The 13,836-nt window shown below is 32.6% G+C and overlaps 2 protein-coding genes across 3 annotated transcripts; one reads left to right on the forward strand and one right to left on the reverse strand.

Moving 5' to 3' along the window:
• The first annotated feature begins 457 nt into the window (after window positions 1–457).
• On the forward strand, window positions 458–2,130 carry LOC18008078 (probable inactive serine/threonine-protein kinase fnkC). The gene is made up of 5 exons (XM_006390475.2): window positions 458–853; window positions 936–1,099; window positions 1,216–1,498; window positions 1,586–1,734; window positions 1,879–2,130. Exons 1-5 carry the CDS (start codon window positions 459–461, stop codon window positions 2,037–2,039), a joined length of 1,152 nt encoding a protein of 383 aa, XP_006390537.1. The 5' UTR covers window position 458; the 3' UTR covers window positions 2,040–2,130.
• Window positions 2,131–2,517: 387 nt separating this feature from the next.
• LOC18009307 (phosphoethanolamine N-methyltransferase 3) lies at window positions 2,518–7,455 on the reverse strand. Of its 2 annotated transcripts, none has more exons than XM_006390476.2 (11): window positions 7,320–7,455; window positions 5,408–5,523; window positions 4,983–5,120; window positions 4,764–4,901; window positions 4,304–4,447; window positions 4,109–4,219; window positions 3,877–4,018; window positions 3,434–3,714; window positions 3,199–3,360; window positions 3,054–3,107; window positions 2,518–2,959 (listed from the first exon to the last, which is right to left on the reverse strand). In XM_006390476.2, exons 1-11 carry the CDS (start codon window positions 7,372–7,374, stop codon window positions 2,786–2,788), a joined length of 1,515 nt encoding a protein of 504 aa, XP_006390538.1. In that variant the 5' UTR covers window positions 7,375–7,455; the 3' UTR covers window positions 2,518–2,785. The 2 variants fall into 2 exon arrangements, with proteins under 2 accessions (XP_006390538.1, XP_024007610.1); XM_024151842.1 differs by lacking the exon at window positions 7,320–7,455 and adding an exon at window positions 5,655–6,120.
• Window positions 7,456–13,836: the final 6,381 nt, after the last annotated feature.

The following is a 13,836-nucleotide window of genomic DNA, read 5'->3' on the forward strand; positions in this document are numbered from 1 at the left end:
CCCTTTATAAATTTTAAAATTTCTAAAATATACTAATCGAGAATATTTAATTTTCTAGGAATTACTATTGGTTCATAATTAATGAAAAGTGTTTATTTATGACTAAACATTAATTATTCGGTATAACAAATAATTTGTAGGATCAGAGGTAATAGAAGTAGATAGGAGATGAAATTTCCTATACAATTATTAGACTTAAAGGGTCCCAAAAGTAAGGAAATATCTACAGTTCGATCAGATTTAATAGAAGAAGATAGGGGGTGAAATGTCCCTATCAAAATTAATAGACTTAAAATGTCCCAAAAAAGTTAGGAAATATCTACAATTCGGTATAACGAACAATCTATACTGGTTTTTGTGAAACATTTGCCTCGTGACATTCATTGGAGACTCAGTAGAATAATTGATGTCTATATAGACACAAAACAGGAAACGTTACAGACATAGGGAAAAAAAAAATGTTTACAGAGGAAAAGGAGAAGAAAGCAAAGTATGGATCAGTCGTCTTTGTGTACTGCTTCTTCTGTGTTGTTTTGGTTGTGGGACTCGTGAGAATCGCAAAGCCTTACGATAACTTTAAGCAAAACCTAATGGAGGCAGAAGCAGCAGTAGAAGAAGGATTCTTGGGTGCCACGTACTCATCAAGGAATTTGCCATGCAACGCCCATAAATCTCGCTCTGACTCAGTTCCTGCTCAAAATCAAGAGAAGCTCTCAGCACAAACGAGTTACTTCTACAGGCAGCTTCCTCCAAATTCTTACTGCGTGCAGTTCGATTCTTTTGCGACCATGTTGAAACAGGTCAATACTGGCAAGTACGAGTCACGCCCTTTCTCCATTGGTGGATACAATTGGTACGTACGTATAGCTTTCAAAATTTCATTTGTATCTGTTTTATATATATAATTTGACCGTTTCTCTAAAAATGTTTGTAAGGTCGCTTCTGATCTACCCGAACGGGAACAAGCAAGATAACGTGAATGGATACATTTCGGTTTACGCTAGAATCCATAACTCAAGCTTAATGACCAATGAGGTGAATGCAGAGATCAAGTTCTTCATATACAGTAAGATTAAAGACCAGTACTTAACATTCCAAGGTACCGTACGTATAAGTTATAACGTAACTAATGTGCACTTTCTACTTCTTGTAACAAATTAATCTATGTCTGGTTTCACGAGACTAGTATGGATTTTATATATTCGGGTTTTGCAGACAATGAGCCACAGCGATTTCATATGTTCAAACCACAGTGGGGAATCCCAACCATGATCTCGCTTTCGTCTTTTTTGACGACGACAAATGGGTTCGTTTTCGACGGCGGACGAAGTGTGTTTGGCGTTGACGTCGTCGTTACTGAACCTTTCAAGAAATGGGAAGTTTTCTCTAACGAAGAAAACATTCGAGACCCTATTTACTGTTGGAAGATCACTCAATTCTCCACCCTCGATCGTAACTCTTACACTTCTGGTTCGTTTTCTTGCGGAGGAAGAAACTGGTAACCCTTTTTGACTCTCCCTTCTCTATCTCTTTCTACATAGAGATTCATACACAGTATGTGCTAATTTATATGATGGCTGTGTAGGGTGTTGAAAGTGTATCCAAATGGAGTTGGGTCTGCAACGGGTAATTCGTTGTCACTTTTTTTGTTGAGTGCGTCAAATGAAACAGATTACGTGCGAGCCAAGTTACGAGTTCTTGACCAAATCCGATTTACCCATTTGGAGAAACAATGTCAGTGTTTTAACTCTACATTTCCTTTCTCATCCTCGACTATATATTAATTTAGACTAGAGTATTTTAGGCCTGTTAATGAGCCTTAATTAGTTTTTAAAATGTTTTGTTAATTTAGCTTTTGATTTGTTCCTGTATATATAGTGGAGGGATGGCCCAATGCAACAGAAAACGGATGGGGTTTGGACAAGTTTGTAACTCTCGCAGATATCAAAAACGCAACCAAAGGTTTCCTCGTCAACGATACCCTCAAAGTTGAAGTCGAGATCTTGTCCTTCTCTAAAACCGACTTCTTCTCTCTTTAGGGCTTAATCAAGCTGAAATCGAGATCGTGTGTTTTTTTTTTCCGTATGTTAACCGGAGATATATAGTAATAGGTCAAAGAAGCCAGACTAGTCTCCCTCTATATGTAATTCCAAGTCCGTTGGCCAAGTGAATTACTATCACTCTGGTTCAGTAATTTGTTTCTGTCTAATCATGAAAAGTTCGAGCTCTTCTATGTCAAACTCATTTAATCTAATACTACTAGCTAATATCACATTAATTACCAAACTGGAACATAGCTAGAAGAGATTAAATACCAAACTGGAATTGGGTTTTGTTGATTTTACGTACTTAACACCAGATCTTTTTATGTCGTTGTTAAATATTTAATTGAGAATGCCATAATCAGTTTCTCTTTGGCGATGTGACAAACCCCACTTGAGCTTATTTGAGAGAGAGACACATCGTTAAAAATTTGGCAGTATTGTACATTTGAATGATCCTACAGCAAATGAAGGCTTTCGGTAAAAATTCATGCCCATCTTACTTAATAACACAAATCAGACCTTTTTTTTTTGGTTGAACATTTGGAAACATCACATAATATGATTTGAAATAAAATTTTAAAACATTACTTATGAAACATTGGAATAACTTATATCACATATTCACAATAATTACCAAACTGAACATATAGCTTGAAGTAAATAGATACCAAACAGGATTTGGGTTTTGTTGATCTTGCGCGCATAACAAGATTTATTTGTGCCGTTTAATTTAATTTTAATCAGTTTCTCTTGGCGATGAACAAACCCCACTTCTGTTCACCACTTGAGCTCCTGAGTAGCTTAGAGTTCCACCCGCCTACAATCTCTTCGTAATCCTCTTTCGAGAAGTCGCTGATAAACTCTTTCTTCTCCTTCTCCACTGCGTCCAGTTCCCGTTTCAGAACTTTCATAAACTGCAAAAAGCAATCAACAAAATGCTTTTTGAGGTCTTTTGAGGTCATTTTCAGAAGAGCATACGTATAGTTTATGTAGAGAAATGTTTCTTACCTGATCGGTTCTATCCTCTGCGATTACATCATCAAATCCAGCATCTTTCAGCATCTGTTGAAACAAATAAGTTTTAGGACGACTCTTTGGTGATTTTAAAGTAAGTAGAAGAGGAGCGTGGGGTTCTATATATATCTCTGTATACCTGACCATATGCTTGTACATCATGAAGATCATAACCTCGCTGCTTGATGTAGTTTGCAAAATCTGGAGATGGGGTTTTAGGGCTTCTGCAGTAATCGGTAATGAGAACTTTTCCTCCAGGCTTCAACCATTTGTAGAATGTTCTGAACAATGCCGGCTTGTCCTGAGAGCATGACCAGCGATTACAAATTTGAGAATGAAGCCATAAGGGAAGAAGAAAAAGCGGAAGCTTATACTTGGATATGCAGAATGGTGTCTCTGCTGTAAATAACGTCAAATGTGTTATCTGGATACTCCTTCTTGGTGCAATCAGCTACTTCAAATTCCACAGAGCATTTGAGTCCTATTGAGTGTTCAAGTGCAAAAGAGATCATGTTTACAGATAGATCAATGCCCACAACATCCACATCAAAGTTCTCAGCCATGTAGAAGTCCCCTCCTCCGATTCCACATCCAACATCTAGAACTTTCTGCCCGGGTTTCAGATCCAGCATACCAACAAATTCCTTTGTTGTCTCTATATCAAAGGTCCAAAAAAAAAAAACCATAGTAAGAAGAAAAAAATACCTTCATTTGCATATAATAAATAAACGAATAGTAGATCAGTTCACTTTAGAATTCAAATACAGAACCATCAATACTGCAAAGAAGACACAAACTCAATGACTAAAGAGCCTACCGAGTCCCCCTGTGCTCACAAACCCTTGTCCAAAGACACGCTCATAGCGTAAGATACCACTAGACTTATACTGAACATTGTCCAAGAAGCGTTGAAAGCCCCTATCGTTATCCGAACCGACTTTCTGCCAAAGCCAGCATATCTGAAATTTGTGAAAAATTTTAAATATCAATCCACTCGTACGATAGATACGATCAAAGTTGGGTGGTAAGGACATGAAGAGGCTTATTACCTGGTTCTGGTTCTTTTTGTTTCTCACATAAGCCCCAATGCATTTACAGCTAACCAAAGAGAGTTCGTACGAATTCCCAACATCGTCATTCATATGGCATTCTTTGAAAAGCTGAAAGTAATATTCATGCACAAGAATTCAAAATCATGGCCTAGAAACAGAGGAATGGAGGAATATATAATAAAGGTGGCACACCTTTGTGTAAAACTTGGGTTCTCGGTAGTGTGTTGGGTTGTACTTACGCTTGTTATCACCAGACTGATGGAAGCAAGACTCCCTAAAGAAAATATACCCGCCAACCTTCGTCCATTGTAACATCTTTTTCGCCAAATCTTCAACCTGTAAATTTGATGAAAAGACATTAACTTTGTCAAGGGATTTACATTACCGACTATATGAAGATTTAAACCACTCTTGAAACCGCAAAGAAAAATATGGACAAGTGATTAATGTGTCTATCACATGACACGCAGATGAGTGAAGCTAAGATGCCTTATCGTGTAGCTTTTTCGAAAGGCCAAGAAATATTAGCAACTACTTCCGTGTAAGGTAACATAAGAGTCCCAAAATGCATTTGTTTGGATTACCACACGCGCTTAATCTAAGTTTATACTGGTCTAAAGTGGTTCCCGCAGTAATTAAGTTAATTGGTTACCTCTTTATCAGAGAGATACATTAGCAGCCAGTTCGAGAATATCAGATCCATAGACTCGTCAGAAAAGTTCATATCCGGGGATGTGACATCAGCGCACATAAATTCGACGTTCTTGTAGTGCCCATTGATGTTTTCATTCTGCAGAGAAAACTCTCATCCCGGTAAAAAGACGAGTGGCGTGTAAGTAGCTAGAAAGAACAAGCATAAGCGTGATCTCACCTTTTTGATAACACTATCAATGAAATCAACCGCAATGACCTTGCCAGCCTTCTGGGCTAATTCACTAGTGAAACGACCAATGCCAGCTCCAAACTCGAGCACCGTTCTCCCGTCAATCGGAGGAAGAAGCGCAAGTATCTGGCACGTGCACACAAAAAGTTTAAGCCTCGAAACCTTTCATTCTCATCAATGGCACAGAAATTAAGACATTTTTTAAAAATGAAAGCTTTCATCAAAATGGCAAAAGGACAGCAGCAAAGAACTAAGAAACTACATAAAAGCGTTTTGGTGACAAAGAAAACATGGATAACGTTTCTATTTGGTTCAAAGGCATTTCATTTTTCTGCTAATTTCTAAACCGAAGACGAAGAGACTCAAACTCAGCTGAACAACAACAAAGATGATAACTTTAGGTCGAGATTTACCTCAGGTCGTTCTTCTTTGTCGAGATCAGCTGCTTTGGAATCAAGCATCATGGCCTCAACGCTCAAGCCCACTGAGTGCTCTTTCCAGTAATTTTTCTGGATTTCACGCTCCTCCCCTGAAACCAGAGAAAAATAAACGATCATCGAATCAATGATTTAAACAATTACCAAATTCAACTCAATGTCAATCGAATCGATCCAGAAACGCATATGGAAAGTCCCTAAATCCTATATCTTTCTGCATTACATCATGAAGAAACTCTATGGCTATGATCCTTCGATGGCGAGTCTAGATCTCGAAAAGCTTCTTGATCTACGGTTGTGAAGTCTACCCTTGGGCTGCATCAACACTTTGCAGATCCAATTTCTGTGGGATCGATTTCTCCTTCTCCCTGGACTGAACGCTGTGAAGCATACGGAACACGAAGCGGTTACATGACCAGATTCGGTTTACATATTTTCTATTTCCCGGTTCTTGATCGGTTTATCCTCAACCGAACCGGGAATTTTTCTCTGATAAAGGATCATCAGAAATTCAAAAAGGGAATATGGGAAAGTTTGGTGAGGGACGGTTGGGCCGTTAGGAGAATCTAATTTGGCATGACGTGCAAAAGCGTGGCATCTCCTACACCGTCCGATTCGTCTGTCCACATGTTTAGGCATGAAAGTAGTGTGTGTCCCACGGAAATTACGACCTCCATTTCGTTATTTTCCTTTTATTACAAGATGAAACTATTTCCACGTTACGACTTGGAACTAATTTAGACACAATTATTTGTGACCAAAAAGGAAAAAGAAAAGACGTACACAAACTATTTTTGTAGCACAAACCTATGGTATCCGCTATCTTTTTTATTGGTTTAGTTAGCGACAAAGATTTTTCTTTTTAAGCGACAAAGATATTCGATTAGTTCTAATGAACAAAGTCATATTTTTCTATATTTATATAAAAAAGTTGTATCATAAAATTGAGAAAATAGGACCAGGCTATTCTACTTCACGGATTCTATTATCAAAAGAACATAAATAAAGAAATAATTAAATAAACTGCTGGGACTCTTATTCAACGTCGACTACGATTACGTAGTAATTAGTAGAATTTATATCTAACGCCATAAAATCAGAAAAAATGCTTAGAAAGTAGAAACTCTGGATTTCTATATTTATGTTTTATAACACCCTTGAAGTTTTTTATCGTCTCTCGCTATCCAAAGCTAATCTTCAATGAACTACAGTATAGGGTTTATTATCAACAAAAACAATCAATGAACCAGAAAAAAAAAATACAAAGTTCAATTAATTACATCACCTCACGTGGTGGATTTTAAAAGAGGGACGGGAGAGTAGATACAGAGACAGCGAGATAGGTGAATCATTCCTCTCAAATGATTTACCGGTACCCACCCAACTTATATTATAAGAAGTCGTCATACAAGTAAAATCAAAATAATTAAGTACTTCTTTAACTATAAAATAAATAACTAATTTACAATTAGAATAACACTTAACGTCAAATAATACTAATAAATATACATTTTAAGTTGCAGTAATTTTCTAGGAAAGAAAAAAATTGACAAGATCATGTACATTGAATTTTTTTTTTACAAAGATGTACACTGAAAGTTCAAAAAAAAAAGTATCATGTATACATTTTATAATAATGGAAAAAGAAGAAAGAACATGAGTAGTAATGGCGAAAAGAATGAAACTGGAGGTTAAAAAAAGAAAATAATATGTGAATGTTAAACGTATTAAAGCTTTTTCGCAAAATAAAATAAATTTAAGGAACGTATAATTAAAATGATGTGTGAATTGGATAAAACTGAGGATTCGAATCGCTATACTTTTTAAAAACTGAGGATATTGTGGGAGTTGTTACGAACAAGTGAGAGAAATTGAAGAGCAAGCTTACATGAGTTTTTGGAGAAAGAAGATGCGATGTTGCCATTAGTGTGACTGTGAGCCATCGATCACTATTGACAAGAAGGAAAAAGAAAGAGTTTTAGGTTTTTTTTTGTGTTGTGGTTCTTTGTGTTGTTCCTTCTGATCTTCTTCTCATCATTATATAGAGAAAAAATATGATTAGATTAAAAACTTTCTTGTATTTTTATTTTGTTTTGGTTGGGCTTTGGAGAAGGAAATCCTTCCTTTACTATTTCCATTTTCATATTAAAATTACAATACAGTAAAAGACAAAAAATGTCCAAAAACAGTTTTATAACTAATTTGAACAGCATTCCACCAAAAACTTTGATGTTATAAAATTACATAGGGTTTTTGGTTTGACGACCAATTAAATCTAAGATTCAAGTTTGTTTTCTGTATATGTGTATACTTAAACCAAAATAGTGACTGTGTATACTTTAGCCAAAAAGTTTATATGTGTATATATATATATATATATATATATATAATTCAGCATAAATATGTATAGCTTCTTTAATATTAGCTTTGCTGAAGAATATTATGATCGTTAAAAAGACCAAGCATCAAAACTAAATAAAAAATCCAAACATATATATATGTATAACTATTATATAAATAGATATCCAATATCAACCAATATATACAACAGCTTAAACTTAATCGTGGAATGGAACTGCGGATCGTACATATCATTTTGATTGGTACAAACAGTTTATAATTTGATAGATTCTAGATTGTTTAGATTCAAAGATTCGGTTCCTTTTGCAAAGTTGGATTCAGAGATTACGATGGTCACTTTAAACAAATTTAGTTAATTACTAAGGGGTATGAAGGTACATATGAAATAAAGCACTGTTTAGCGTAACTAAGTAACAGTTAATAGTCTTTGAGAAGTAGCGAACAGACAGTGATCCCAAGATGCTCCGAATGGCCAACTTTTGAAATGAATCTTCTCATCCAATGGCTCACAACCACATCCTCTTTTTTTCTTTTTTTCCTCAGCTCCTTCTCTTATTTATTTAGTTTTTTTAAAAAAAAAATATTTGTATGACTACTACCAAATGATATTATATAATTATAAAATACAAAAAATCACATATTCAAACTACGCAATTGTAAAAACAAAATTCAAATTAGTAGAATGTCAAAATAGTTTAATTGGAAACCGCGATCGATTAATACTTTTAAAATTATGTCATCTTCTTGCAAAACAAAAATTAGAAGCATATAGTTATCGTGACGTTTTACTAGCTTTGGAGTAAATATGTCAGCAAAACATAGTAAAATATTATTATACTCTTAATTCAAAATCAATTGAAACTGAATAGATCCGCTGAGGCGCTAATGTTTTCTGTATATTCATTTGTGATGTGAGATCCGTAGCATATCAAACTTCAAGATCAACAGCTAACTGAATTTAAACAAAACAATTAGCTAACAAAAAAATAATTTGGTAGCTGATTAACTTTAAAATCGTTACACATATGCTAGGATCGGTTGCCCAGGTAGGAAACAATTGCATATGAACTATTTATATTCCATGACCAACATCGTTGCCAGTAATTTCAGTTGTATCACCGCTATATCAGCCTTATATGACCTGAAAATATCTGAATATTCATGATTCCGACGTACATGTCTTTTATTGGCATCGCTTTTGAAGATTCTTCTCCGTTAGGTTGGCGAGATACTACACCCAAAGCTAAGAGAAAAATGTGGAGGAAAATAGATGAAATTTAAGCAGACCACTTGACTTGACACTGCTAATATCCATATAATGTGAGGTTAGTGGGTCTAGTCTACTATCTTTCCTTGGACCACAACTTGGTTGATTTTTTCTTTTTCCTGGCCAATCTTGAAAGAAACAGGAATGAGCAAATAATAAATGTGATTGCTGCTAACATATTTTTTTTTTCTCGAATAGTAATCATATGAAATAGTTGTGATAGTACCACTCCAACAGCAACAAAACCATCAATATATTACCATTCACATATTTATTCGTTGATTCTCAGTGTGTTTAAAAAATGTAAATTTAGTTTTACAACAAGAACTTTAAAAAAAAATCATTGACCATTTTGATTGTGGGTTTTTTTGGTAACTTTTTTTCAACTAGTCTACGTTGTGATTAATACATAATTCCATATTAGTTTTAGGATTCCATTAAACTTTATTGAATAGAATCAATATAACTAAACTACCGGACACATATTGTACTGTAAAAGAAGTCAATTAAAGTACTATATTTGACGACCCACAATCATTAAAAAATCACTAGATGTATAAATAGAATAGTTAGTGGTTCTTATGAATAATGAGCCTACACTCCATTATAAATCAATTTTGTTCTTCCAATATGCCTACTTGCCCTGGTCATTCTGTATATGAAATATTTAAGTTTGATTCGATTATGTTATACAGGATTTTGTATTGGCAAAGGACCAGTGTATATAAGTTAAGAATCCTACAAATGTGCTATCCATAATTATATAAACTTTATGATGGGACCTTGTCATTTTCACCTGATGATTTAGTGTTAAATAAATTCATTAACAGATTAGTATTCCTATTAAGAGTCTCTAATGGGTCCCCCCCCCAATCATTCTTACTTCTCTTCTTCTTATTGACGAATAATATTTCTTAACAAAAGAACAAAAATCGAATAAAATTTTATATTTTTTATTTATTTATATTTTTTATCAAAAAAAAAATATTAATTTATATTTTTCATATTTCGGAGTGTTGCAAGAAGATTCTCATTACAACAGGTCCATAAGTAGCTCAACTTATACAGAAAAGATTCGAAGGATTATAAAAATAACTAATCACCTATATATATATATGAAGAAAACTCTTTCGACTTCAACTCTGTGTGGTCTATAATCATAATTTCAACTTTTTATACGGCAACAAAATATGATTAACATTGAAATATATATGGTGGTGGCTCAATATGTGACGTTGTAATGGCGAGAAAACATATTTGTCTCATGATAAATCTATTGATAATGCTCTTATTGGTGAAGCCATTTGCAACATTTAACAAGATAATGATTAATGAGTTTGTTATCACCTAAGTCATTCCATATTCAAACACAAACAATATATATATATTGAACATCTGAAATTCAAACATATGTTATACCGAGAATTAAAGATATCATTTAGCAAAAAAACAAATAGCAATTTTGATATTAAATATTGCTATAGTTATTTGTATAATAAAATCAAATAACATGAAAACTTTTTTCCAATTACAGAAAAATATACAATGTGATACAAACACCTTTACACGATCACTTGTTCTTTCTTACACCAATTAATTTCTTATACGGCAAACTATTTTTCCTTGCCGGTGACATGCGACGTAGTATCTAAAATTTTTTTTTTTCATATTTTTATTTAGATATTATATATATATTCTAACTAGATATGGTTTGAAGACTTTACAGGGATTATAAAGTTATTAGATTTTCTTTTCTATACTGTTTGAACGAGTTAAAGATTAAATAGAGAATCGAACATCAGGCTGCTCTGTGCTGTACAAGAATATGATAAGCCCATAAACCATTTCAACCAAATGTTAGTGCTTTAAACCTCTGCACCTTTTAAAACACAAAGACAGGCCCAAATTTGTCTGAAACATTTTTCTACATTGTAGAAGTTAAAAAGATCCACGAATGGCAGCAACAGCATCACATGAATGAAAACTACAGTAAAACCTCTATAAATTAATAATATCGGAATCAAAATATTTTATTAATTTATCATGATATTAATTTATAAAGAAAATTTATTTTCCGCTTATAATTTTTTACTAATTTTTTGCAATAAAGTTATATTTTAAAATTTTAACAAATTTCGTAATGTAAATTATGTTTAACAATCATAACTATTTCAATAAAATAGTTTTTAATACCATATTAGATTATCCATGTAAAAATATATATGTTCATAAATTTAAAATTTTTTAAAAAAACTATGGCTACTATCTGTATTATTGATGATAAAATTAAAGATAACACTACAATACATTTAAAAACATTTACAGATAAGAAAATTAATTATCACATTAAAAGTTATCACAAATTTGAATGTATATCATAAGAACATCAATAAAAGTTACTGATATAGTAATTGAAGAAATAAGATCCAATGAGATTTCAACCTTAAGTAAAAGCAAACACATTAGTCATATTTTATAATACTATATTTATATATATTTGTATAAATGTATATAATTATTAATTTACGTTTTTGTTGGGACCATATATTTACATAAGGATTTCAAAAAAATTATTATCTTATTATCTTATCGAATTTGATGAATTTTTACATTGGCCCGACTTGGGACCAGTAAAATTTATTAATTTATAGTGATTATTAATTTATCGAGTATTAATTTATAAAAGTTTTACTTTGAGAATTTGCATCACTATTTATATTGCTTACAATAGTTATATTTAGGGATATAGGAATGTGTGTAGTGTATGTGTGTAGGCGTGCACGTGGGAACAGGTGATTATTCCTCGAACTGAAAGCCGCATTTGTCTTCTTCTTTTTTCTTGATTTATCCAAAAAACAAAAATTTAATTTTAAGAGACAGTCAGGCAGAGAAGATATCTCTATATTAGTAAATTAATCCTTAGGGGTTTTAGTAAGTCGAAGTAAATTTCCACGTGCATCATAGTTTAAACGCGACAAAAAGAATGACAGTCATTCATAATACAGTATTATACTTTTAACTTTTAAATATTGTGGTGATTCTGGTGAATGTATATATTGCAGTATACATGCGAGACTGTGAGCATATCGCATATTGTATAACAGATCATTTATTTATCACAATATAGCCGGTCCTTCAATTTTGATGGGCCGTAAGCCCGTAACAATAATAAAAAAACTGAGCCCATCAATTATTGTTTTAGAAAATATAAGTTTATATGGAAATGATAATAAGTTTTGACAAATTTGGTTATTCGCTGCTCATTATGCAAATGCTTAAATTCAATGCGGCTATTATTATGGAAAATCATGTGTTGAGAAGTTTACCTATGAAACGAAGTCATGGTTTTTATTAGATATTAATATCATATCTAATCTTCCCGTAAGAAAGAAAATAGAGTACAGTATTCCCTTTTTTCTATAGCACTCGATATTTTTCATACATAACCTTCTTCTATGCAAACCCAAAAAAAATATAAATCAACTATGCGAGCGTAACCAAAAACAAAAACTACCAAATATTAATTTCTGATAAAAAAAAGCCAGGGAAAAAGAGAGAGAGAGAGACAAGTGACAAAAAGCTCTCAAAGCTCTGTCGAGGAGACGGCCGACCCAACACCGCTTAGTGGCAGGCAGACATTAACATCTTGCAATGACTTTTATACCCTTTCACTTTTTTTTTTCATCAAATGACCTAAAAATAAAAATGACCAAACAATGAGAATTAAATACGAAAATCTGTTCCGTGATGAGATTAACTTATTTATCACATCCTCTGTCCTTCCGATATCCCCTCAGTCACAATCTCATTTAAGATTAATTTAAAAAAAAAGCTCAACTATTATTATACTAGAGTAGTACTAATAGATATTCATGATAATTTCCCACTACTGTCTATTTCTGAATTTCGGATTCGATGTAATTTTTCTAACAAATGGTAAATACATTGAGAGACCGTAGAGAATGAACCAGAATTGGAAGCTTCTGAAAAATGTTTCTGTGTTGAGTGTTGAGTGACAACAGAAAGCGAAGTGACACGGCGTCATCTTCTACTCTTTTGTCTCGTTCTTCTTTTCATATTCCACCCATTTATATATATATATATATATATATTTGTTTACCTTTTTGAATTAATATGAAATGTGAAAATTAATAATATAAGAATAACAGTGGTATTATTAATTGGAGACCTTACAAAAATTAAAGAATGCAACCAGGCGGCTATAGCCGTTTCATGCAGAAAGAATAGTAAATGATGGATTTTTACGTGAGGCGTGCCATAAATTGAGGGTCGCTTTCTTTCTTCTCGTCTAATTATTACACCTTCTCATATTTATTAATTTAACCGATTAAATTAGTTACATCAAAAATTATTTTCATCCCACATAACATCTCCAAAAAAACACCTTATAATTTTAAATATAAAATTTTATGTATTTTAAAAGATACCTTAAAACCTCAAATTTTAAGGTAGTGAACAGTAACACCTTATATTTGAAGTTTCACTGTTCAACACCTCAAATCTCAAATTTGAGATATCATCTTTATTATTTGTATTTTAGTCATTTCAGTTATATGTTTTAAAAATAATCAAAATAACTTTTGTGTTTATCATTTCAACTCTCCTTATTTAATATTTTATCAATATTTCTCATATATTGTTATAAATAAATTATATATACATATAAAATTTTTAAAAATAATATAAAATAAAAATAATAGTGACAAACAGTAAAATAATATATAACATTAAAAAGCAAATACATAACAATAATATT

This window comes from Eutrema salsugineum, unplaced genomic scaffold, assembly GCF_000478725.1.
Source record: "Eutrema salsugineum unplaced genomic scaffold, Eutsalg1_0 scaffold_9, whole genome shotgun sequence".
Lineage (NCBI taxonomy): Eukaryota > Viridiplantae > Streptophyta > Magnoliopsida > Brassicales > Brassicaceae > Eutrema > Eutrema salsugineum.

Excerpts from the sequence above, each read along its gene's own strand:
- LOC18009307 (XM_006390476.2), bottom strand. The coding sequence starts at position 7,374 with ATGGCTCACAGTCACACTAATGGCAACATCGCATCTTCTTTCTCCAAA. Across the intron at positions 4,448-4,763 it reads TGTATCTCTCTGATAAAGAG|GTTGAAGATTTGGCGAAAAA; the intron begins GTAACCAATTAA and ends TCAAATTTACAG. Across the intron at positions 2,960-3,053 it reads CAGAGGATAGAACCGATCAG|TTTATGAAAGTTCTGAAACG; the intron begins GTAAGAAACATT and ends TGCTTTTTGCAG.
- LOC18008078 (XM_006390475.2), top strand. The coding sequence starts at position 459 with ATGTTTACAGAGGAAAAGGAGAAGAAAGCAAAGTATGGATCAGTCGTC. Across the intron at positions 854-935 it reads TCCATTGGTGGATACAATTG|GTCGCTTCTGATCTACCCGA; the intron begins GTACGTACGTAT and ends AATGTTTGTAAG. Across the intron at positions 1,100-1,215 it reads CCAGTACTTAACATTCCAAG|ACAATGAGCCACAGCGATTT; the intron begins GTACCGTACGTA and ends CGGGTTTTGCAG.